The 27,037-nt window shown below is 38.0% G+C and overlaps 1 protein-coding gene and 1 long non-coding RNA gene across 3 annotated transcripts in view; one reads left to right on the plus strand and one right to left on the minus strand.

Moving 5' to 3' along the window:
• Window positions 1-27,037, minus strand: part of HS2ST1 (heparan sulfate 2-O-sulfotransferase 1) — a 196,628-nt gene that overhangs the window by 28,156 nt on the left and 141,435 nt on the right. For both annotated transcript variants that reach the window (XM_027768749.1, XM_006169694.3), the window contains exons 2-3: window positions 13,933-14,171; window positions 933-1,018 (exon numbers count right to left, since the gene is read on the minus strand). In XM_027768749.1, coding sequence (XP_027624550.1) covers window positions 933-1,018; window positions 13,933-14,171 — 325 coding nt within the window. The remainder of the gene's footprint in view (window positions 1-932; window positions 1,019-13,932; window positions 14,172-27,037) is intronic.
• On the plus strand, window positions 5,541-25,563 carry LOC114006379 (uncharacterized). Its single transcript, XR_003548097.1, has 3 exons — window positions 5,541-5,646; window positions 6,979-7,179; window positions 25,352-25,563. It is a non-coding gene; the product is annotated as an uncharacterized LOC114006379 (long non-coding RNA).

The following is a 27,037-nucleotide window of genomic DNA, read 5'->3' on the forward strand; positions in this document are numbered from 1 at the left end:
AGATTTTTGCTATAGGGCGCGTGTGCTCGCCAGACAGACAGAGAGAGACATAGAGACAGAAAGCGAGAAACCATCCCCCAGGGGGGATGGTCACGCCGCAATCCCTTCTCCTCCATACTCCTCCCGGGATCCTGGGCATGCACGCACACGCGCCCGATGTGAGTTTTAAGCCACCGGGTCTGGGACGTGAACCACGGTCAACTACGTGGAAGTCCAACGACATAGCCATTACGCAAACTGCTGGTTCCCTGAACCTGCCATTTCTAAACTTTTCTTAAAAAATTATAATAGAATAAATACTTTGACTCCACTCCTCTAAAAACTTTGGGATATGAAACTTATTTATTTCAAATTACATGCATATTCAAACATAAAAGGAAATCATAAAAAATGTGAACAAGTCTCTTGTTAATATGACACAATTTTAAAGCTAAAACAAGGAAGCCCAGGGAAAGTGTACACTTCCCACTATCTTGGCTAAGAAGACGGCACACTGGGGCACCAATGAGGAAGAAAGGCCTTCCTTGCTTCCCCGCTTCTCAGTGATGCAGTAAGTCAAACCTGATTGGCTTGCAGGTTAAAAGCTGGGCTCTCCTGAAATAGTGTCATTTTGTTTGAAATAGTGTCATTTTGCTTGAACAAGAAACAGATATGTAATAATGACAAAGTAGGTTAAAGAGTACTCCTTATACTTATCTTTCCTTGAATTTCTATAATTAATATGAAAACTGCCAATTCATGAACACTAGAGGGCAGTAAAACACCAGAAGGTTTATTTAAATTAGAAATCAAAAAGTACTGAAGGCAAACCAGTACATTGTTTTTTATTTTGAAAATCAAAATCTTAATAATATAATGTATTTATTCCTTTTCCATTACTAAAGTACAGAACATTCTTTTGTGTATTGTGTATTGTTTTAGGTGTCACTTACTTTGCAAAATCCAAATAAGAAATGTGTCCATGATAAAACCCTGGTTTCATCTCTTTCCAGGAAGTTATATTCTTTACAAAGCGCACCTAAAAAAGAACACATTCATTATATAAGTATGATTTAAAAGAAATGAAATGGGATGATAAGAAAATACTTTTCACCTAGGTATTCAAAACCAGTCATGCCACTATGACAATTATATATCTTGGAACACAGGCTTGGACAAAGAAATGTATAGTGTAGTCTGTGACTACTAATTCCTGAGAAAGAAAGCTGCTATCACTACACTGAGAAACGGGTGAAAATGATTCTGAAAACAAAACTGCACAACACACACATCTGCAATGCTGTATAGTGGGTACATTTACACGAGGCAGGGCTGGACGGTGCATGTATATCCACACCTACCAACACACCACGGCAGGCAACGGTGTAATACAGAGACATTCTATGCATGTTAGCTATTTTCTACTAAAAGGCTTGCTATTCATCAAAATGCATTTTTATTAATTATTTCACAAATAAAACAACTGGTCAAGCTTCTAGTACAGTCTGCAACATACCAGACTGCAGAGCTGGAAGCTACATGCCAACCACAGGTCAAGTCCCTGGCCAGGACGGCCTGGAAACACATCAGTCATGCATGTGAGTGCCTGGGCTCCTGGTGCACTGGAGAACTAGAGGAAGGAGATCGTGGTCTGGCTGGACCCTGTGGAAGGTGCATATCTCACTTGCTCTCACGTGTGCATGTGTGAATAGATACATGCCCTTTATCGTGAATAAAAAATAAGTAAAATACAAAGTAACTAATCTTGAAGCCAAAATTATTAGAGAAAAGATGAGTACCAGAATATTTTAAAGGTCTAAAAGCAGATACCATAAGCTTGTTTGATAAAAACAAGTAATGTGCTACAGCCCCTCAAAAACTAAAAATATCTAAATATTACTTATTAAAAGTATATAAAAGGTTAGTTAATATGAAAAGTTCTCTAAGTATATTAAATTTTCTTTAAAAGAACTGGTTAATACAGAATTTGATAAACTTGAGCACCACCAGCTGCAAAGCAGTAACATATAATCTCTCAAAGAAATCTCTGTATGATAAATAGCAAGTGTTAAGAATCTTCTGGGGCCTGGCAGGTGCATGATGACTAAGGTGCTGGACTCCCATGTGGCTAACCACAGTTCAAGTCCCAGATCTGGCACCTCACTTTTTCATTTTTCCTCTCTAGCTCTCTCTCTCTCTCTCTCTGGTCAAATTGAAAATATCATAATGATAAATAATTCTAAAATAAGTAATTAATTCATTTTAAAAACAAATAACAAAAAAGAGTCCCTGCTGGAGACTAGATAAGTGAGGTGTATGGGGGCAGAAAGGCCCATAACCACATGATGCACTAAACCTACCTGCAAGCTGTTAATTTTAGTCCTTTGCACAGATTGTCAATGGCACAATGCTGATAATTAATCAATCTTTCATTTACATTTCAGAAGAGTCACATGGAGGGACCAGCAGGTGGCGTGGTGGTTAAAGCTCTGGACACTCCAACGTGGCCGACCGTGGTTTAAGTCCCGGATCTGGTGGCTTGCTAACTCACTTTCTCTCCCTCTCTCTCTGTGTGTGTTTCTCTCTGATCAAATTAAAAGAAATGAGTGAATAAATAAAATGAAATTTAAATAATTAAAAAAAAAAGAAGAGTCACATGGACATATTCTTTTCCTATAGTATTTCACGCTGGATTAGAGTCAATAAATTAATAGCAATAAACGATGACCGGCCCCAGGTAAGCCCTCTCGTTCAGGTAGGGAAGGAGGATACCGCCAATGCAGCCATATGTCAGAGAGCACAAACCAGGGCCAAAACAAAGTCCTGGGAGCGTTTAGTTTTTAGGGAAAACATGAACAACTTACATGTACTGTAAGAGTAATATGGAGCCTTTTAGACCTAAAACAAGTCTTCTTTAATACCCTCTCCACACACACACTCACCTTTAAATTAAGTCTAAAAACTGAATGTAGATAAAATTATGTTGTGTTAGAAAATACATGATTTCATTTTAGCAGATATTTTCAATTTTTCTACCAATAAAAGAAAAATCTAAATAAATGTGTGATTTGAGGTTCTCACATTCTTTCCTGTTTGTTCTTCAACTAAAGCATCAAATGGCAAATAAAAAAGATAAGAGAAAATATAAAAGTAAATAATTCACAAACTGAAAGCCCTATAACTTCCATTTAATGGTTATTTTATATAAACCTTTTGTTCTATGAAAATCAGTTTTATTTCAGCCAAAAACAAGAGAGAAATAGAAGGTAAAGAGAATAAGGAATCGGAGGTGGTGGCTAACGAGAGCTTAAGATATATTCAGCAACTCAGCTCTATTTTAAAGCTGAGATTTAATATGGACATGGCGGTTTAGGGTAGAAATGAAAGGAGATGCTAATAAAAGTCTGAGAAAAATGTGTTATTTTACTGTTATTTTTTGATTGGCAGAGAGCACGTGCACTTGCGAGAGACAGAGGGAGAGGGAGAAAGCACCCCAGAAGGGGTGTGGCCAGGCTGCATTCTCTTCTCCATTTCTCTGTCCTTCAGGATTTGGGGCACAGAAACACCGGTGCGTGGCATGTTTTTCAAGCTGCTGAGGCCAGGATTCAAACTGCAATCAGCCATGTGGGATCCAACTCCTCCTAGGCTACAAGGTTAGCCCCAAAATAGGGTTAGACAAGCCAAACATCAGGGAGGCTCACAGCAAAAATAAGAGCTGGGTACAAACTTCAAATACCTTTTAACCTCCACCAATCTGAAGGATAGTCAATACCAAACCAAACCTTCCTGAGAATAACTGACACCATCTAACACATCCTTCACTGGGAGGCAAAGACCCTTGGAAAAGCGGGATAATACCTGAATAGCTGCAAGGCTTGCCAAACTTAAATATGCAACTATTCACCTGGGACTCTTACTAAAGTGTAAATTCAGATTCAGTACATATTCTGATTCACTCGGAGTGAGGCCCAAGATCCCACACTTCTCACAAGTCCTTAGGTGATGACAATGCTACTGGTCCATGGGTCACACCGTGGGGCAAGGCTTTAGAACATGTGGGCCCGCAGTTAGCTCTTGATTTTATTAACGTGAGAATTGCTTTTGCAGTGCTTGCAAAGGAGGCCTGAGCTCTACAGACACTCTTTTAGCAAGGATATGCTCATACCTCATTTTTTAAGTAAACGTGTATTAAAAAGGGGCCAGGTGGTGGTGTAGTGGTGGCACGGCCAGGTGTGTGAAGATGCACCCATGATCCAGGCCAGCTGAGCTAGGGGTGGCTCACAATGTGAGAAACCTGTTAGGGATGCCTGCCTCTCCCCCTGCCCCCCACCATCTCTGTCTTTCTCTCACAGAAGAAATGAATAGATAAACTTTGTATTAGGCCTGCCTCATAGTGCAGTGTTTAAGCCCTGTACACTGAGGGCTAAATTCCATCTGGCCAACTGCAATCTGAGTCTTAACCTTAGCAGCTTGAACAACACTGTGTGTGTGTGTGTGTGTGTGTGTGTGTGTGTGTGTGTGTGTGTGTGTACACCCAGATTCCGACGGCATGGAGAAACGGAGAAGGGAATGCAGCATAACCATGCCCACTGGGGATGCTTTCTCCCATTCTCTCTCTTTCTCTATCTGGTGACTTTATGCATTCTGGCAATCAAAAACCAAACCAAACAAAAAAAAAAACCTTTATACTTAAGAAAGTATACTGAAATAGAGTAACTAGTATTCTGATCATTTTATAAACTACCACACTATTTAAACAGAAGAGGAGACAGATGCAGAGGAAAACTTGCCCACTGAGTCCTCTGACCCACGCACTCACACCCCCCGCAGTAATGCCTGAAGCATTCTGTAATCCAGCATTCTAAGAAAGTTTTCAAAACTAATGAAATGTGGGACCAGCAGATGGCATAATGGCTACGTTGCTGGATTCGCATGTAGTCTACCGCAGTTTGAGTCCTGGACCCAGTGGCTTAAACTCACGTCAGGCGCATGTGTGTGCCCAAGATCACAAGAGGAGAATGGAGGAGAAGAAATTGTGGTGTGGCCATCCCCCCCGGGGCGGGGGTAATTTTTCACTTTCTGTCTCTCTCTTTCTGGCAAGTGCATGCACCACATAGAAAAAAAAAAAAAAAAAAACAATAATAAAATAAGAAAAAAACTTGTGGCTCCAGCGAGATTCAGGAAAAAGTTGAGTGAGGGTAGAGAACAGAACAATGCATGCTGTCTCCCACTGCTGTTGACAGTCTCCAACTCTTATCTATAAAACTCAGAATTTCAGAGGTAGAAGGGACCTAGCATACCCTATACTCTTTACAGATATACTGAAGTCCAGGAACCATATACCTTAGATTTTGGTCCAACCATCTTTCTATGTTAGTAGCTAATTGTCTACATTCATTGTAGTCTGACTAAAGGTAGAAAATAAGCACACAAACATGAAAAAACTGAAGAATTTGAAAGGAAAAGAAAATGGTTATCACTAGTGTCATGATTCTGATCAGCCAACCTGGACCCTGGAATTTTCAGGTTTTACCTAGAATCAAGATGTAGTCATTCTAAACTCCGCTGCCTCTAAGATCTCAAAGTTCTGTTGATATGACTTCCTGATAATTTCCTCACAAGCTCACTCATCACCATCACCACAGTCTCAGCTTCCAATCTACCCCGGTCAGTGATCTTTCTTACAAAATTATTTCAACTGGGATGATTAACTTTTTCTCTTTATTGTTTTAGGTAACCCCAGGGGGTGCTGAGCAGGGATGGTCAAAGCCAAGAGATCAAATCTAAGTATCTATTGAGTTGTTGGAAAAGTTATAACACATTTTTGCATAGAAAAATATAGAAAAACATGTCATGACTTTTCTGACAACCGACTGCATGCAGGACTTTGAACTTTATTTCCTAAATTCATGTCATGTGAGGTAAATTCAAGTAAGGTGTTATTGCTTTTGAATTCTCTAGATTCTGATAAAGTCTTCAAAACACAAATCTTGTATTTTTAATTTTCAGAGGGCGCATGCATACACACTAGAGAAACAGAAAGAGAGAGAGGAGAAAGAGAGAAAGCAACCCCTAGTGGGTGTGGTCATGCTGCAATTCCTTTCCTTCCATTTCCCCATCCCATGAGGATTTGGGGAGCACACATATGTGTCCGGTGTGTTCTTCAAGCCCCCAGGGCCAGGATTAAACTGCCGTGTGGAATCCAGCTCCCTCCCCACTCACCGGGCTATCGGGCTGGTTCCACAAAATCTTTTTCTAACCTAAACTAAAAGACCACCAAAGGCTACTGGGTTGTCAGGAAAGTTGTGACTCATTTTTGCACAGAAAAATGCATCGTGACTTTCCCAGTGACCTGATAAACACCTAGTATACATATGTATACATCTTCTTTTCTTTTATGTCATTGACAGTTAACTAAGGTGATAAGTTAAAGACTCATCAACGAAGCTGTGGTTGATGTTTGTAAATTGTGATAAAATAAAGGATGCTGAGCTGAGGCTCATTTTTTCTTTATGGGGGAAAAAGTGCTAAAAAAACAAACAATGTTGATGTGGTGAAAGTAGTGGGTCACACCCATTCTGAAAATAGTCTGAACATTTAGAAGTGTCATTTATATACTATTGAGATTCCAAACCACTTTTATCTCTTCAAAACTATTCTCCAGAAAATAATATAATTAACTCTCTTTGAAAAACAGTATTTAATATTTTTTCCTTTCACCCACATTTAATATATATTTTTTGAGTTTGTTTATTCCTTCAGAGAGAAAAAGAGAGAGAGAGACAGGGAGACAGGATCCCTAATGGGGTCTTAATGCTGCATTTCTCTTCTGGTTTCAGCCAGCCTGGATCAGAGGCATGCTTGCATAGGCTCAATATACCCAGGTAGGTCCTAGGATATGAACCCAGGACCTTTCAGATGTGGGTACAGTCGAAGCACTGCTGCACCAGTGTCTGGCCCACAGTCAGCTTTAATATGTATCCTCTTCTTTTTTTTTAGATTTTTCCATGTCTCTCTGCTTTCTCCTCCATCTTCTCCCTCTTATCACTCCAGTCCTAGTTCCTGCTCTATCACTTTCTTCCTCTTCATCGTCCTTGCCTTTGCTCCGTCTTCTGCTATTCCTCTACACTGGGACATTCTGCCCAAGATCTCAAGACAAGGCTCTGGGAATACAGCGCAGAGGAGGAAATTGGAGATGAGGTGAGCAAGCCCTACTCTGATCATTTTATGAAGTTGGATTGACTATACTGGTACTAATGAAAGGTAAAGTGATAAGCAAAAAGGAACACCAAGTATCAAATGACGTTAAGGCTGAAGAGTTTGACTGTTTGCAGTCAAACTCTGGCTAGGGAGAAGAATCAAGCTACTGTAGTGAAAATGTTCCTACCTGATTGAAATAGTCCATCAAGAAGGATGTTTCAGAAGTGGTAGTTAGATATAGTACATGAAAAGATGTTTTTATGGCTAGCCTGGAGCAAATCCCAAACTGTGGTTTTTGTCAGATTTTATAACCTAAACAGAGCCAGGCTAGCAAGTAATCAGAAGTGACCTCTAGGGAGAATAAAAGCAATGTAGCTAGTACTGTTGTGATTTATTTGTTAGTTAGATTAGACCTGAATCAGTGTTACAGGGGAAAAAAAAGCTACAAAAGCACTGTCTCCTTTGTCTCTAAACCTACATTCTTAATGAGATTAACCTCAACATTATGATTATCTGTGAACAAAAAGGAAATTGTTTTCACTATCTAAAAGAATAGCTATGTCATCCTGAACATTCTGGACAAATTTCAACTTTGTAACTACCATCTATTGCATGAACACTACTATTAACATGAGTAATTACTATCTATCAAACTCCTACTCATGCACTTACTTAAAATAAATACTTCTTGTAGAGTCATGGGTGCTTTCATGGGACTAAACCACAGAGTCAGTTTTCTACATTAAGAAAAAAATTCAGGCCAGTCCCAGAGCCTAGTGGTTAAAAGAGCTGGAGACCTTCGGGCCAGCGGATGGTATGGTGGTTAAGGCACTGGAGACTCCCACATGACCAGCTGTGCTTCAAGTCCTGGACCTGGTCACTTGCCTTCTCACTTTCCCTATCTCTCTGTGTCTCTCTCTGGTCAAATAAAAAAGAAATGAATGAGTGAATAAAATTAAATAAATATTTAAAAAAAAAAAAAGAGCGGGAGCCCACGTGGCCAAACATGGTTTGATTTCCAGCCCTAGAGGCTTGTAAGACATGCCAGGTGTGTGCATATATGCCCCAAATCCCAAGAGGATGAAGAAACAGAGAAGGGATTCCTGTGTGACCATGTCCCACTGGGATGCTTTCTCCTGCTCCTTCTCTGGAGAAATCTAATCACAGATCATACCTTATATGTGGTTTCCATGTCTTTAAGTCTCCTCTAGTCCAGAGAAGCCTGCCTCCCTCCTGGCCTTTTTTTGATTGCCATGACGTTAACACTTCAGAAGAGTCTAGAACAACTATTTGTAGGATGTTCCATAATATGGATCTGCTTCCTTAGGATAAGGTCCAGTCTAAATATTTTGGCAAAAGCATTTTTGGCTAAACATTTTAGTGAGAATACCATAAACTAACATTCTATTTTAACTGTCTAAGATTTTCCATTCCCAAGTAAATTATAAATAAGCTCTTAAAAGATACTGCTTTTTATTTCCTTGGTTATTTCCTCAAAGAGCATAGTACGATTTCTGTATATGTTACACACTCAACAAATAAATGCAAAACTTAAATATGGAGTTGAGAATTATTTTTAGAAATAACAGAATATGCATAGCTATTATATATTAAGTCTATATCAGACTGAAAATCCTTAGACTTTGACTCTAATGTTTTTGAGAGACATAATTAAGCATGTAAATAATTTAGCACAATGATCAGTTCAATAAAAACAAAATATGTCTAGGAAACATCTGGGACTAAAGAGGGAGATAAAGATTGAACTGCTGGGACCAGCAGTTAGCATAATAGCTATGTCGCTGGACTCCCATGTAGCTGACCATGGTTCGAGTCCCGGACCCAGTGGCTTAAACTCACATCGGGTGCGTGTGCGTGCATGCCCAAGATCCCGAGAGGAGAATGGAGAAGGGATTGTGGCACAGCCATCCTCCCTAGGGGGTGATTTCTCACTTTCTGTCTCTCTCTCTCTGTCCTTCTGGTGAGTGCACGTGCCCTATAGCAAAAACCTCTCCGAAAAAAGAGATTGAACTGCTGAGGTTGGATGGTGAAGAAATAAAAGTATGGTAACCTACTGTATTCCAAAATACTTTCATGAGTAAACTGGGCTTTAAATGGAAATCTGGGGCAACAGTAGATTTAAGAAAAAAAATCTCATTTGAGTTTCACTTAAGTCAGATACACTGATTAGAAATTACTTCTTAAGAAACAAAGTGCACGGAACCAGCAGTGGGCGTAATGGCTATGTCACGGAACTCCCATGTAGTCAACCACAATTCGAGGCCCAGACCTGGTGGCTTAAACTCATGCTGGGCATGTGCATGCGTGCCCAAGATCCCGAGAGGAGAATAGAGGAGAAGGGATTGTAGCGTGGCCATCCCCTCTGAGGGATGGGATTGCGGCATGGCGATCCCACCTGGGGGGTTGATTTCTCACTTTCTGTCTCTCTGTTTTTCTGGCAAGCGCACAAGCCCTATAGCCCCCCAAAAAACCAACCAAACAAACAAACAAAAAAACACTCTCCAAAGAAAGAGAAAGAAAAGAAAGTGCAAATAAGGTAATTTAATTCCTACATATGCAGCTCAGAACAGGGCATAAGGAAACCCCTCCCCAAAATGGTATTAAAATAAAAGTATTTTGGGCTAGCAGGTGCATGACAGTTAAGGTGCTGGATATCACATGGTTGACTGTGGTTCAAATCCTAGACCTGGTAGATTAAAAATATATGCCAGGAGAGTGTTCCTGCATGCTCAAAATCCTGAAAGGAGAATGGAAGAGACATCCCCCATGGGGGGTGATTTCTCACTTTCTCTCTTTTTTTCTTTCTCCAATGAGCACACATGCCCTATGGCAAAAATCTAAAATAAATAAATAAATAAAAATGTAAAAATAAATATAGTCTTCTATATAAGAAGGGGTTTGGTGAATATTTTAAAAGTTATTTTCAGGCATATAGTATAATTTTAAAAGTTTACATTTAGATGAGCTTAATAGATTAAAAGTAAATAAAAATGCTATTTCACATACAAGATGAAGGAAGAGGAAGCAGTAAATAAGACTTGTTTGAAGAACTACTTCTGCCGACCAAAAGATCAGTAAACTGTAGATATGAGATATTATAGAACATTTTTAAGTAAGTCATTCTTAATTATGAGCAGGTTTTGAAACACCAGTTGATACTCTGGAGTATATCAGTGAATGACTGAGACTATGCCTCAGTTCGGCCCCACACAAACATGTTTTAAGAGTCACTCATTATGTAATCCAAGTGCTTTAAAGACAACACTTATGCTTTCCTTCTGCTGTTTTTTTCTTTTTCTATATATAACTAAAAACTATTGAAAGAAAAACAGAAGCTTTATCTAATCCAAATTCACCTGGAAAAATGTACCAGTGCATGATGCCTCTAAGTGTCATGTGGTAACGTTCAGCTGATGTCTATTCCATGAGAAAACGGCTGCTATCACTGCTAGACATCTTGTAGGAGCCAGAGACTTTGTTATTCTGGATGATAAATAACTAAAAACTGAACAAATAAGCTGTAATTATTTTTATAAAAAAATACTACTGTGGGAAGCTGAAATTAACATGTAAGCATTAAGAAATGTTCTTTTAGATGAAAATATATTCTGAACATCAAAAGTGTGATTTAAAACTTTGTTAAAGAATTACTTTTATCTAACTGTATAATTATTGTTAGTTTAAATTTGACCAGATTTTTAAATTTAAATTTTTTTAATTTAAAAAGACACAGAGACTGAGAGAGAAAGTGAGAAAGCAAGTTGTCAGATCCAAGACTCAAAGCACAGTCAGCCACATGGGAGCCCAGCATCTTTAACCACCACACCAACTGCTGGCCCCTTAAAACACGTTTAAATCCTAACAAAGCCTGGGCTAGCAGGTACCATGGTGGTTAAAGGCACTGAATTCCCACGTGGTCAAGAGTGGTTCAAGTCCTAGACCTGGTGACTTGCTTTCTTGTTTTCCCTTTCTCTCTCTCTCTCTCTGGTCAAATTAAAATAATAATAACAACAACAACAACAAATGGAATTAAATAATTTTTTTAAATCCTAACAAAACCTTAATATACTTAATATACACTATATAAAAAATGAATCTTTAGGGTACTTGCCTTGAGTGGTAAAATATTATAAATAGATTTTATGACCCAGTTAGCTAAAAAGACTCATGTTTCTTCTCATTTATGGAAGAGTTATCTGGTTTAATCAACAAATACAGATTATTGATTCTATGAAAGAGTAATTGAGGATCCATGCGGAGAACCAGGAATTCTACAGGAAGATCATTTGCCATATACCATAGCTTTTCCAAACAGCTCTTGAGCAAGAAAGTCACCTTAACTTCTGTATCAATGTTAGTCTCCTGCATCAGTGCAAGAACTGTAAGTATGCTAAACAGCAGGAAAACAGTCAATTCTGTAACAATAAACAAGTTCAATTGCTTCCACACCCCTCCTCTCTTTTCTAGGGTGGTCTTGAACTCTCAGGCCTCCTGCTTCAGCCTCTCGAGTTAGTGGGACTGCAGGCTCACCTGCAGCTGCTTTCAAACAGATAAAGATCATTCTAACTATAGGGCTATCACAACGACTTTTCTAATAAAGCCACTCTAATATGGTACTTGAGCCTAAACAGTTTCTTTTTAAATTTTTAATTGCTAGAGAGAAAAAGAAAGCACTCTGCAATGGGGCAGGGCATACTGCAATCCCTCCTCCTCCATCTTGTAGGGATTTGGGGCACAATACCCACATGCCCGTGCTGTATTTTTCAAGCCTCCATGGTTGTGATTCAAACTTCATTCGGCCAGGTGGGATCCAGCTCCCTTAACATAAGGCTACAGAGTTGGCCCAACATGTTTTCAAATATTCTCTCTTCTTTTCATAGGGCCAAATTTGTACCCCCTTCAATATTTAGGAAAGAACTTTATAATTATAGCCAGAATCCGAGGTGTGGAGGAAATCTGTGCTACTACTGCTAAAGAAATGAGGACACTTGGGCTTGCCCCATGGCCGGGTTAAAGGAGCCAGGTTCCACATGACTAACAACATGGTTTGAAATCTGGCTCTGGTAGCTTGAAAAACAAGCAAGGCATGAGTGCCCCAAATCCTGACAGGATGGAGAAATGGAGGAGAAGGGACTGCAATGTGACCAAAGTCCTTCGGGCAATGCTTTTTCCCTCTCCTTCTGTGTCTCTGGTTTCTCCCTGGTGAGCACATGCACTTTCTGGGAAAAAAGAGAAAAAGGAAAAAAAGGGCAAATGAGTAAACTTGACTGCATAAGAAAATTTCCTCCACTTTTCTTGAGATCATCTAATAAAATTTTTTATATGTTTATCTAAAATTGTTTCAAAACTTAAGAGGCAAGATTAAGTTAAAGATACTGCCACAATCCCTATTCCCTCTAGCTAATATTTATATAAATACTAGTAAAGATGCTATTTATGGGGCTAGTCACAAAATTGCATACAAGTATTCATCACATGTTTCTCTCTCATAAGCTGAAATAATGATATTCTTTTTATAAAATTTTTCCATAGGGTACATGCACTTGCTGTTGAGAGAGAGAGGGGTAAAATGAGAAATCAGCTGTATGAGGCAAACTGCAATCTCTTCTCCCTTTCTCCCTCCTTTTGGAATTTTGGAAACACAAGCATATGCTCCTGGCATGTTTTTCAAGCCATCAGGTCCAGGATTCAAACTGTGGCTGGCCAAGTGGGATCCAGTTGCCTTAACCCCAGGCCACTGTTGGCCTGATATAATTTTTATTGCCAAAAAATATTTCATTCATATTCATATATATATATGCATATATATATTTCACTTGTATATTATAATATGTAGCACATATATATTTCACTTGTATATTATAATATGTATACATATAATATGTATATGTGTGTGTGTGTATATATATATATAATTTTTTTATATATGGCTTTTGTCATAGGATATGTGCTCTCGCCAGAGGCAAAGAGAGGGGAAGCGAGAAACCACTCCCTGGTGAGAATGGCCATGCTGCAATTCCCTTCTCCTCCATTCTCCTCTCGGGATTTTGGGCACACATACCCACACACCTGGCATGAAATTTTTTAAGCCACTAGGTCTGGGACTTGAACTGTGGTCAGCTATGTGGGAGTCCAGGGCCTTATCCACCATGCCACCTGCTGGCTCCAATATTTCATATTTTTAAAAGAAAATACTGAAGAGCATTAATTTTCTCTTCAAAATTTATAACTATTCATGAATTATTTTATTTTATAAGTATTTCAATACATAATATATGCAAGGAAATGTGTCAAATACTGTAAAGAATGTAACATTATACAAAAGTCAGCTGGTGCCTTCTCTTAAGAGATTAGGATTGACATCATCACACATATTCCTTTAAAATACTTTATCCTCAGGGCCACCAGGTGGCGCCGTGGTTAAAGCACTGAACTCCCGCATGGCTGGTTGTATTAAGAGCCCCAGATCTGGTGACTTGAAAATGATGCCGATGCACGTGCATGAGTGCCAAAATCCCAAGAGGAGAATGGAGGAGAAGAGATTGTGGCATTGCCATCCCCCCTGGAAGGTGACTTCTAACTTTTGCTCTCTGTGTCAAGCACATATGCCCTAAGGCAAAAACCTAAAAAAAAAAAAAAATTAAGTTAAAAAAATACTTTATCCTCTTGAGATACAAAATTTGAGTGAGAAAATACCCTAAAACGTTTGTAAATTCTCTCAGCGGCATTTACCTGATCTTGTAGTGACATCACTGGATTATTTTTGGTAGTGTTGATGTGGAGAACATGGTATTTATTCTTTGCACACAGGTCATAGGCGATGTTGGTAAATGAGGTGCTTGCAGTTTTGGGAACTCTGTTATAAATGATCACCATATCCTCCTCTTCATCTAAAGCTGCATCTTGCCGAGGGCCATCCATCGTATGTCGCTGCTCAATTTCTCTCACTTCATGTCTTGCAATAGCCCTCTCTGCAAAGCAAAACAGATACCAACGAAGCTTTTAATGACACAAAAGCAAAAGACAAAATGGAAAATATGGGTAAATTGCTTGAGTTTTTAAGATGATCAGTCTAACTGATTCTAAAACAGCTATTCTCTGGAACACAATTTTCCTATTCAGAAACTGGGTTACAGTGGCTGAAAAAATATTTGGAGGAGCAAAGTTTATTTATTTCTTCCATAAAAGAGAGCAAGCATCTCCAGCAGGGTCCTGACACCATGTACTCCCAGCTTCGGCATAACAGATCCTGGGCACAAGTGGGCCTGGCATACTCAGGGAGATGGATGAAAACCTAGAACCATCTAATAAGGGTCTCCTGTTAAACTGCTGTGCCACCATTTGCCCCTGGAATTACTTGAGAAGAAGATTAATACATTTGCCTGGCAAGAACAAAGAATAAACAGTCATCCAGTTGGGAATAGCACAGCCAGAGAGCACTTCAGTGCAGCTGAAGTCACTTTACATTCTAACAGTATTTCTACAGCCTGAATTAATTCTCTAATACACAAAGACGAATTGCATGGAATATTAAACTTCAGAGTAAAAAACGCACTTGGAAGGTAAAATGCTTATAATCTAAGCAAAGATTTTCAAATTCATTGGTTAGGACTTAGTTACTCCCTGGTTTACCAAAACATAACAGTGCAGCGATGATAAATGTTGACATGATTTCAGGAACCAGAGTAGAAAACCACTACCACAACATCTCTTCTTTTTGGCACTGCACTACAGATAAGTCTTGGCTATATCCAACCCTTAAATTTCAACCCTCTAATTCAAATCATTGTCTACCAGGCATTTTGAAAAGTAGTTACATTTTGCTTTCCATTACTCTATTTAATATAAACTTCAGCTTAAAGTATGTTTGTGGAATAAAGAAGCAAGAAAGAGAGGAAGAAGAAGGAAAAAAGAAGTGAGGGAGAAAAGAATCTCTAACCATACTCCAAACTGGCTTGCCTAAGGACAGCTGCTTGTACACAGCACGCACCCGACCACCACCAGATCTTTGCACTCACTACCACATCTGCTTTGAGCGCTCTCTTCTGTTCCCCCCACAATCCGCCCCTCCCTGATTAACTCCTCAACCTTCAGATTTCAATTCAATAATCACTTCCCAGGGGAGCATTATCTGATCTTCCTGACTAGGTCCGATCACCTTTTTGAAAATATATGTCTATCTTATATTCCATATACCTTACTGTGTTTGCCATAAATGCTACCGTACACTATGTGTGTGCTCGTGAGTGTCTCCCTCCTATAAGGCTGGCGATTTTAAAAACTGACATGAAAAGCAATGCAGTATATGATTCTAACAAGTTCAAGGCTTCAAATACTGTCAGAGCATCATCTTAAATTTTGCTTGAGAAGATATCGCCACCATGTTAGAGTCCACTCTAAGCCGAAGATTTGCATTCGGAAGCCTTGAATTAAGTTCCAGGCCTGATGCTTACTAGCAGTGTTCCCAAAGTGGGAGAAACAGCATACACATGACAGATGTATGTGTGTGTTATGTATTTATAAGCAAACATACTTTCTTCTCATACTTTTCTTTCATACGTTCTTTTTTTTTTCTGGGTGGGGTAACAGAGAGGGTTGGGGATGGGGAGAGGAACATGTGATGCACTTAATGTTGACTACATCACTGGACTACTTGGGACCACCAGGAGATGTTATATAGATAACTGGGCATACTGGTCTATTCCTATTATTGAGTTTATACTATTATATTAATCTACTTTGCACTGTCATCTAAAAAATGCTGGCTAGCCCCATATCCTAGACTCCACATGGTCCGCCATGATTGGAATCTTTTCCCCAGTGTCTTCGAAACCATTCTGGGCACATACGCACATGCCCAAAATCTTGACAGGAAGGAGAAATGGAGAAGGTATCGCTGCGTGGCCATGCCCCATGGGGGGATGCTTTCTCCCACTCCTTCTCTTTCTCTGTCTCTTTCTGATGAGCACATGCACTCCTCTGACAATTTACAAAAAGGGGAGAGCAAGAAGAGGGAGAAAAAAAGAGAGAAAAGACAATGCATAAAAGAAACCAAAAAGAAGCAAAGAAAGACAAGAGAGAAATCTAAGAAGAACATACCATATTTTTCAAATCAACAATGCTTTATAAATGAACCTATAAAGTAATATGTGATGCTATAAGCATCCACACAGGATTTAGAAGTTGACTTAGATTAAATCCAACAAATAGCTATTGAGAACCTATGAGTCTATGCACATTATTATGTTCAACAATTTAAAAGGAATCTTATCTTCCAAACAACCTCATACTGTCATCACAGTCAAAACTATTATGGTATTATTATGTCCACACACCCACTCTTTTCTAACAGAACTAAAACAGTGCTGACATTCAGTCCCTGAGAGGAGTCACGATTGAATTCCTTTACCAGGCAGGATAAGCATGAAACTGCCTTTAAAAAAAATTTACCTACGATAAAAGATGTTGAATTTACTCTATTTTTATAAAATTAAGTATCTGGAAAAGAACAAAATTTTATGCTACTTAAATCTATACTTATAAATGAGTATCCACTTTACCTGCAGAAAACATGACTAAAGAAAAATGTCAGTATTGTTTTATAATTACTGCATCTATATATGTAATTTTATATGCCTAGGTAAATTCTTTGAAAATTGGCTATTAAATTAATAAAAATTATATTTTATAAGAATTTACTTGGTCAGTGAATTTTTATGTTTTTAAGGTGATAAAACTGTACCTGGGCCATGAAACATGTTTCTAAAAAGCAATCATTTTTCGTGGTCCATTATATGTATTAAATTATTTGGTCACTGGAAAAAAATGGGACATATATTCTATGCAAAAATGCATCATGACTTTTCCGACAACTCGATATATGAACCGTAATATTTCACACAATCTAACAAATGTTTAAATTATATAAAAGTGGAAATATTGGAATCTCTACTTTCCTCATTCAATAATATGTTTGTAATACATTTTCTATTTTTATGTGTTTTTATTTTGATAAATATACAAGACAATCACCATAGTGTTATGCCTAAAACCACATAAAAAGATAAAAACAGTATGAAAAAAATTAAGAAAAATTTTTGCTAGTAATGTTCATAAAACCAAAGTTTACTTACTTGAATAACAGTTAATTACATTAATGGTAAATTACTATCTCTTTACCTTGTGACAATACATAAAATTAGTAAGGGTATTTACAATATGGTCCCATTCTTTATTTATTAAAGGCAATAATTTATTTCCAGACAGTGATAATTCTAATGATTTTTTATCAAAGATGCTCTATATCTATCTAATACTGCTGCTTCTGAGGCTCTCTTACATCACTGGGGAAAGTTTATTAGTTATAGCCACTTACGAAGCACGTAAGAGAATGCAGACAATATATTTAAAATACTTAGGATACATTCTGATGTAATGTTTTCTTCATGTTCCAGTAGGCATTATAGACAATCTGTTATTCAAGTTATTTCAGAATGCCACAAAATGCACAGCCTACAAATAGGGGAATCTGAGTGGTACAACTGCAGGCAGGCCAGGCACCTCTGGGCACCAGTGTTTTCGCCACTGCAGATGGACCCTAAACTCTTGTAATTCTAGTCTTCCGGGCTCCTGTCGAAGGCAGTACTTATTTGACAAATTCAACAAATTCATCTTTTGGAAGACCATTCATAATGCCGTTATTTATGTATTTTTGCACTGATAGGGCATTAAAGGCCTTATTTGTGTGTTTATTTATTTATTTGAGATATTTTTGTTCCAGGGAATGTGTACTCATCATCACAGGGACAGAGAAAGACAGAGACAAAAAGCAAGAAATCACCTCCAGGGGAGATGGCCACACAGCCATCTCTTCTCCTCTATCCTCCTCTTGGGATTTCTGGGCACACATACACACGTGTTTAAATGTATATTAATTCTTACAATAACTCTACATAGTAATATCATGGAAATGTAGAGTCAGAGAGATTACAGAGCTGTTAGCGACAAGGTCAGAAGATCTGTGTGATTCCAATGCCTACATACCTAACTAAAAGGCAGTAATTACTATTTTAAGTCAAAGGAAGGAACAGTTCCTAAGAAATCTGTATTCAATTACACAAGGATATTATGTGTCATTTCAGGTACCAACTAAAATCTTGAGTACATACAGAATGGGAATGAGCTGGACAGATCATGCCACAAAAGTTCACCTGTTTAAAAAGCCAATATACTTAAGTCAGAGAGAAGAAAATCCATAAGGACTAAAAGTATCTTGAAGTACTTCAGAAGTTACTGTGGAAAGGAGGAAGCATTCTTTCTGTAATATTTTACCAGAAGGCAAGGTAGACTTGTTGCTTAAAAGAGAATAGGCTTCAGGGCAGTTTAGGAGGCGGTGAGCTTGGGAATATTCATACAGAGGTTGCAGAAAGACCTGCCATGGGATTTCTGCACTGCTGAGAGCTGAAACTAGGGGATTACCGGGGTGCCTAAACACTAGAAACATTTTATAAGCTATGACATCAGTTTCTCCTCTATAAAACCAATGTCCTTTTGGAGAATTCCTCACCTCTAGGCTCAATGCAGGAAAATGCAGAAACAAAGACAGAAGCAGGCCAGTGACCAGTGAGGGGTAAGGAGCAAAATGCTTGCGTACTCTCCCACAATGCCATTTCATTGTCACTCAGACGTATCCCTGTCTATCTTGAGAAAGACAAAGAATATATCTTATGATTATTCCAAAATTTCAAGTAACTGAACATGGTTGTATTATACTACTACAGCTTTAGGTAATGAGAATATTATGATCATTCTTAACCAAGTTCTTTGCACTGGCTGGGATTTGAGTCACACAGTTGACAATGTATGTCCAGATCCCTTAACCAGCAGGGCATGGGACTGGACCAACAAGTGTTAATTTCTTAAAGATTAGTTACAACGTGATATAAAACTATATTGAGAATGTATACTGTTTTTATTTATACTCATAAATATATACTGGTATATTAACCAAGCTTGCACTGTCATCTAAAAAATATTGGTCAAATCTGGTAATACAATTAATGATACACAATTTTTAAAAAATCACTTTCACTATACCACCACTAATCTCATCAGAAAACTAAGTATTGGAAAGCTGGCGTACTCAAAAATTTTGTAATTGGCAATGAATACTGTCAGTTATTTTCCTCTAAGTGAGAAGTTCACTTTGTTCATTTTTGAGAATACTGCCAATTACCAAAGTCTGAATAAATACAATTTGTCTGTTGGTCATTCTTTCAAATGAAGTGTTCTATGAACATAGTAATGTTCTGAGCCTGCAACTCAATCACACAAGTATCTCAAGACAGTCACTGCATTTTTGTATACAAAAGTGTTCAATGTACGGTACTTTGCATTTTGTGACAGAATATTAAAAAGATAAACACTAAATAGTCAAATGAGCCACTTTTGCTGCTTTATGAGGCAGGTGAAAACGCAAGTATACCCGAGGGAAAGGCAGGAAAGACAGCAATGACTACTAGTACAGTTTGGTACCATCACTGCTTTTGAACAATGAACACAAAAAGCAACCAGTAAAAAAGGCAACATCTCAGAAATACGATGAAAATAGCTGTAAACTCTGTGAATCCCCCTATGGTTCATATGCCACACTGAGAAAAATTTCTATAAGCACAAGAGAACCTTTTCTTGTACATGCATGAACAAGAAAGAAAAGCATTGTCTACAGGGTCTGGTATGTTGCGATCCCCCTCTCTAGTCCCCCAGCCCGCTAGGGTGCTGGGTGTGAGTGCATGCACCTGGTGTGTTTTCAGGTCTACCAGGTTAGGGACTTGAACTAAGACCAGCATGTGCTGATAGCTTCCAGCTCCACAGCCCGGTATACTACAGACTGCACAACAGAGGCTGGGCTGAAAGCCTTGTTAGAAGCGTTTTAAGTAACAGCCAAGATAAAGTCTTCTACAACACAAGACTCAATGAGCTATCCCGTTAAAGAGCGATACCCCTTAGAGCTGAGTATCAGTGGCCTGAATGCATAATACAGATTACGACTTGAAGGAAGGCAACCGCAATAAAGCAGCAGCTTAGAGACTAGAAGTAGATAAGCTAACAAGTAAGACGCTTAGGTGAGAGGGGAAATGGAAGAGGCTAAGGAAAGTGCTATCTCTAGGCTTCCTTACTGAGGAGAACAGTGCCATTCGCTGTTTGAGAACTGGAGAAGGAAGAACTGGGGCAAGAGAAGAAAGCAATTCTCTGGATAGCTGTTACTCTACAATGAAGTTAAAAACTGAGAAATCAAATATGAATGGGGTTTGTTGAAGAGTCCTGTTGAAGAACTGTGGTTTTTATTTTGGGCATGTATGAGAGTAACATCCAAGTCTAACAGGACTGGAAGAAAGTACAATAGTAAAAAGGTCTGGACTGGAGAGTATAATACCACAACTGTTCTCTCCTAGCCCTATAGGTGTCCAGATGCCTATAACAGAAATGCAGGAAGACAATGAAAGAGCTGTTTGAATAAAGGGCTCTGTACTACAGAGGCATGTACTAAGGGAACATCAGCTGCTATAATAAGTATAATTTTAACTACTCGCTACTAAAGTTTAGTTCTTGCTCGAGTACCAATATGAGTGTTCCTGGTTGGCAGAAGCCTTTTATGTGATGATTCAGAGAATTTGGTTCCTACTCTCTCCTGACATTGCCACTGCCCCCAGACACTGGAAGATAGAGAAAGCACAATAGTTGAACATCTTAGCAAGAACTAGTCACATGGCACAGACACAGGAATTGTGGAGGAAATGAACCCTTAGGGAGGCTGCTGCTTCTTAGCAATATATACTACAGAAGGGAACACATGAATAGTTGGTACAGTAAGCCATCTCTTCACACAGGCATACAAACTGGTTCACAAGTCATGAAATATGTCATTAGTGGGGAAATATAATGTTCTCCATTTCTAGATAGAACATAGCATCAATCTTGGCACCAGGAGGGTTCTAGCAGCAGAGATGATGACACTTGATTAGCGATGGCTGCTCAGTTGATAAACAGATGATTAAGCAGATGCTCAGGGGTAGAAAGGATTCTGCTTTTTCTTTTTCTAAAAACATATTTGAGGTATCTCGGATTTCCAGAAATATTAGAAAGTCATTTTAATGGAAAATGAGGTCCAGCGTGAACATCTGGGGCCAAGACCAAGTGAAGAATAGGCTATCAATGTACCTCGAATTCCATGTATTTGGGTTAGTATAAAGGATACTTGGATTATCAGTTTTAGACATACTAAGTTTCACGTGTCCATGGAACATCCAGGTAGTGATGGAGAAGTACCTGAAGATATATACTCAGGAGAAATTTATGAATTAAAAGTAGAAACTTAGGAGTCACAATACAAGGTATCAGCTGATGTCAAAGGAGTGAATAAGATCATGAAGTAGAGTAAGAAGTAAAAATAAAGAACATCAAAACAGAATTATGGGGGCCAGCAGATGGCAAGGTGGCCAAGGTGCTGGACTTCCACATGTATGCGCACAGTTTGAATCCTGGACCTGGTGGCTTACTGTCTCACTTTCCCTTTCTCTCTCTCGTCAAATTAGAAAAATAACAATAAATAAAATTAAATAAATGCTTAAAATTATTATAAAAATATAATTATGAAACCATTAGTTTTTGGTCTAAAGATCTCTATTGCCAGGCTAGTCATAGAGCAGCACTTAAGTGCTGTGCAGAGGGAGCCAGATTCTACAGGGCCAACAATGGTTCAAATCCTGGCCCTGGCAGCTTGAAAAACACACAGGGCATGTGTGCATGTGTGCCCCAAATCCTGATGAAATGAAGAAATGGAGGGAACAAGGATGTGCATGACTGTACCGCCTTGGAAAGTACTTTCTCTCTCTCTCTGGCAAGTGCACGTGTCTTCTGGCAATTAAAAGCAGAGAAACAATATTTACTACTAACACTATAACTTACATGCAGTACAACGAAATATTGGGTCACTGGAAAGTCATGATGTATTTTTGTTTTTCTATCCAAAATATGTCATGACATTTCCCAGCAACCCAATTCAATCCCGCATTATCTGCAAGATCATGTACTTATCTACTGATGAACATGTTAAGTGTTTTTGACCATTTTGTCCACTTTTAAATATCTATATCTAGTATACTGCAACTGATAAAGCAGTTGTAAGACATATATTTTTGCTTCACATCTTACTGATATGCCCTTGAAATGTTTTTTAAAGGCTTGGTAAGTTTTGGAACTCACAAAGCACATAGTTGGGTCTTATGACTATAGAATACATTTAACTAAAATAAATCCCTGCTAGCATTTTTTTCTTTTACAAAGTAAAAATAAAGATGAGATCATGTGAACGATGTGAAGAAGGGAGAAACTAAATGTCTCACTTTCCCTTTCTCTCTCTCGTCAAATTAGAAAAATAACAATAAATAAAATTAAATAAATGCTTAAAATTATTATAAAAATATAATTATGAAACCATTAGTTTTTGGTCTAAAGATCTCTATTGCCAGGCTAGTCATAGAGCAGCACTTAAGTGCTGTGCAGAGGGAGCCAGATTCTACAGGGCCAACAATGGTTCAAATCCTGGCCCTGGCAGCTTGAAAAACACACAGGGCATGTGTGCATGTGTGCCCCAAATCCTGATGAAATGAAGAAATGGAGGGAACAAGGATGTGCATGACTGTACCGCCTTGGAAAGTACTTTCTCTCTCTCTCTGGCAAGTGCACGTGTCTTCTGGCAATTAAAAGCAGAGAAACAATATTTACTACTAACACTATAACTTACATGCAGTACAACGAAATATTGGGTCACTGGAAAGTCATGATGTATTTTTGTTTTTCTATCCAAAATATGTCATGACATTTCCCAGCAACCCAATTCAATCCCGCATTATCTGCAAGATCATGTACTTATCTACTGATGAACATGTTAAGTGTTTTTGACCATTTTGTCCACTTTTAAATATCTATATCTAGTATACTGCAACTGATAAAGCAGTTGTAAGACATATATTTTTGCTTCACATCTTACTGATATGCCCTTGAAATGTTTTTTAAAGGCTTGGTAAGTTTTGGAACTCACAAAGCACATAGTTGGGTCTTATGACTATAGAATACATTTAACTAAAATAAATCCCTGCTAGCATTTTTTTCTTTTACAAAGTAAAAATAAAGATGAGATCATGTGAACGATGTGAAGAAGGGAGAAACTAAATTATCCAGGGAAGACACTTAAGAATTATTTTAAAAATGCAAACGCTGGTAGAAAAATTCAATAGGAGGAACACAATAATATTTAAGTTCTATATTACAATTAAAACATTAATTTTTATATTAAATTGGCAGGAAGATTTAGAGAGTTCCTCAGTTCTTAGCAGAAGTCCAAACTGCCATCAAAATAGATGTGCTCTGATGGTTGAAATAAATACTATACCAAGAAGATTAAAGCATTTTCAAAATCAAGAAATGCTACCACTATCTACAAAGCTGAATCATTTTCACACTTCGACAACTGCACCTGGTGCTCCATTCACTAGTAAGTAGGAAGAATAAGGAATAACTAGGACTCAACTCCAGCTGGGTTTGGAAATCATTAACTAAAACCTAATGCAGCAGCTGTTTGAGAAAGAGAATTATTGATGCTGAAAACATGCTATTATTTCACCAGCATTTGATGAGCATCATATTCTAGAGCAGTGGGTCTCAATTTAAGTATGCATCAGAATCACTTGGTGCATTTGTTAAAATACAGGTTCCTGCCTTCAGACCTCCCCACCAGTAACGAAGTCGGAGCCCGAGAATTTGCATAGTAAGTTCCCAGGTGATGCTGATGTGCTATCACTGCAAAAGACTTGAGGCAAAATCTAGGGGAGATCCAGATTGCTTTGCAAGCTCCAAAAAATTTTGTTACATTTTAAAGAAGCTTAAAGTGGAAAATACAGACTAAGTATTAAAGGTTCACTTTATATATAAAAAAAGATAATGTGGAACTTCCATAAGAAGATCCATACTCAAAAAATATATTCTTTTGCATTTTTGATCTGTGCACAAATGAATGCACACTTACATACTTTGATGTATTTAAATACAATTCCTGAATGCAATAATAAAACAGGGTCTTAATACCAATGAATAAGAAGAGTTCTCAGTGTAAAAGCAAAAACACTCCTAAAAAAGATGGATTAACAAAGCTAAAAAGTGGAAAAATAAAAATAATCTCACCATCCAAATTTAACTATATTTAGGACCATTTCTTTACTTTTTCCTATTTTTAAAAAAGTTTATTTATTCTGAGAGAGAGAGAGAGACAGGCACCAACAATAGTGTTTCCCCTGTAACTCAGCTGGCACAGATCACAGGCAAGACAGTGTCTGCACACAGTGTTCAGGAACGTCCTAGGACATAAGCCCAAATCCTTTCCCATATGAGCCCAACTGTGTTACAATCACGCCACCACTTGACCCTTCCCTTGATTTTATTAAACACCAATTCATAAGATACATATTTGTACCTTGCTTTTGCTTAACTTCATTAACGTGATAAACCTCCCTAATATATTATTGAAAACATTAGCATTTTATTTTTTTAACATGTGGTCAGAAGGCGCATGCACTCATCAGAGAGACACACACAGAGATGGAGAGGGAGAAAACACCCTTCACGGGAAATGATCACACTGCAATCCTTTCTCTTCCCTTTCTCCATTCTATTGGGATTTGGGGAATGCACACACATGCACACACACGCAGCCCAGGGTGTTTCTCGAGCCGCCAGGTCTGAGACTCAAACCACAGGTTGGGCATGTGGGATCTAGCTGTCTTAACCACCTGGTCAAGGAGCTGGCCCAAATCATTATTTTAAATACCTGCAATCTGGCACAGGCTTTCAAAATTACAGAAGCAATGCATACACATCTTGATGTCTAGCTATGATGAGGTACAAAGAGAATCATTCAGTTTTTACTCTTCTTAAACTGCTAAGTAAGAATTAAATATAAATTAAGAACTAAAAATTGGATTCCCAGTTAAGACATCAAGGGCAACAAATAACCACTACTTAACTTTTAAAAACAAAGAAAAGAAAAAAGGCTTGACTTACTATTTCTCCTCTTTATTCTCATTTATTATTTCAGTTTATTCTCTTCTATAAGAGCAGCTTTCAAGAAAGACTAAGACACCCAACCAGAAAATTACTGCCATCAACATACTTCACTCCAGTAAAAGCAATCACTCACGTGCAGTATTTAAAAGAAGTTTCAAAAACAGTCCTAACTTATGCTTTAAAACAGAAATATATACTGAGCAATGCCTGATGCCGACCTGCTGCTGCGTCCTATGTTTGTATCCTAGGGAATCAATAAAATGAAGATGAAAAAGATGACAGGAATGGTAATGGTGTCGACTAGGAAGCTAAGAAAAAGAGCTGTAATATCCATAACTGGGGGTACCACTGTTTGCTTAATGGCTTTATTTTTTTTTAATTTTGCTGTTCCACATTAGAAAAACAATGCCAAATTTAAAAATTATATGATGGGATAGGGCTGGTAGTCGATACCACAGAACCTTTCTCCCACATGATGTCTTGACCAGTTGAACTGGATAGGGATTCGGAGTCCAAATTTTCAAAGGCCCTATATACATTTTAAAGTGTTTTCTAAAGACTTATTTTTTATTTATTATTTTGATTTTAAAGCATTTTATTTTAATTGCTCATTGACATACAAGGACACTTCAAAATTTCCAAAACAAATATTATTTTATAATCCTAAAAAAACTTAATCTCATAAAATATAGTACAAGTAGTCACCCAGCTAAAAAATTATATAATTCATATATATTTCTTTATATATATTTGTACATATATATAGAATTTCTATATATATTTATATATATAATTTCTATAATGCATTTTGTGGTTACATATATACATTTATTGGTAAATACTAAAGAAACAGACTTGATGCATTTAGTAAAATCACATATTAGAATCATTCTTTTATATACATAAATACACATATGCAGGGGCCAGATGGTAGTGCAGTTGTGAAACGTGGCACAGCAGTAAAACCTGATCCTCCATGAGGCAATCTCATATGGGAAGGTCCCTGGTTCAATTCTGGGGACCTCCCTGAGTATGTTAGGCATGCATCTGCCCCCATGATCTGTGGCTGACTAAAGGCAAGGTATGTGGTTTGCAAATATATCCACCTATTCTATTTGTCTTTTTATTGTTTCCTTTGCTGTGCAGAAACATGAAGTTGACATAGTCACAACTGTCTTTGTTTTGTTACTTGTGCTCCAAGAAATGACTGCCAAGACCACCGTCATGAAACTTTCCCCCTTTTTTCTAGGTACGTTACAGTCCTAGGTCTTGTAGTTACATCTTTATTTTTAGTTGATATGGCCTTTTTGCTTTTCATTCTTATTGCCGGAAGGCACATGTGCTTGCCAGAGGTGGAGGGAGTGAGCACCTCCAGTGGTGCGTGATCAGACCACAATCCATTTTCCTCCACTTCTCTGTCCTGTCAGGATTTTAGGTATGGATACAAGGGATTGTGGTGTGAGCAATCCCCAATGGAGGAAGCTATCTCCCTCTCCCTCAGCTTTTGTCTCCAGCAAGAAAACTTGCCATCTGGCAAAAAAAAAAAAAAAAAAAAGATAAAGTGAAAAGACTATACATGATATAAAAATTCTCCTGTACCCAAAGAAACTTGCACTATAATTTGTTTCCACAAACTTTTTGGAGTACTTGTATATATTAGCTAAAACAAATATCTTTCTACATCAATAGTACCATAACATGTACTTTTTTTTTAATC

Source organism: Tupaia chinensis, unplaced genomic scaffold (genome assembly GCF_000334495.1).
Source record: "Tupaia chinensis unplaced genomic scaffold, TupChi_1.0 Scaffold147417_1, whole genome shotgun sequence".
Lineage (NCBI taxonomy): Eukaryota > Metazoa > Chordata > Mammalia > Scandentia > Tupaiidae > Tupaia > Tupaia belangeri.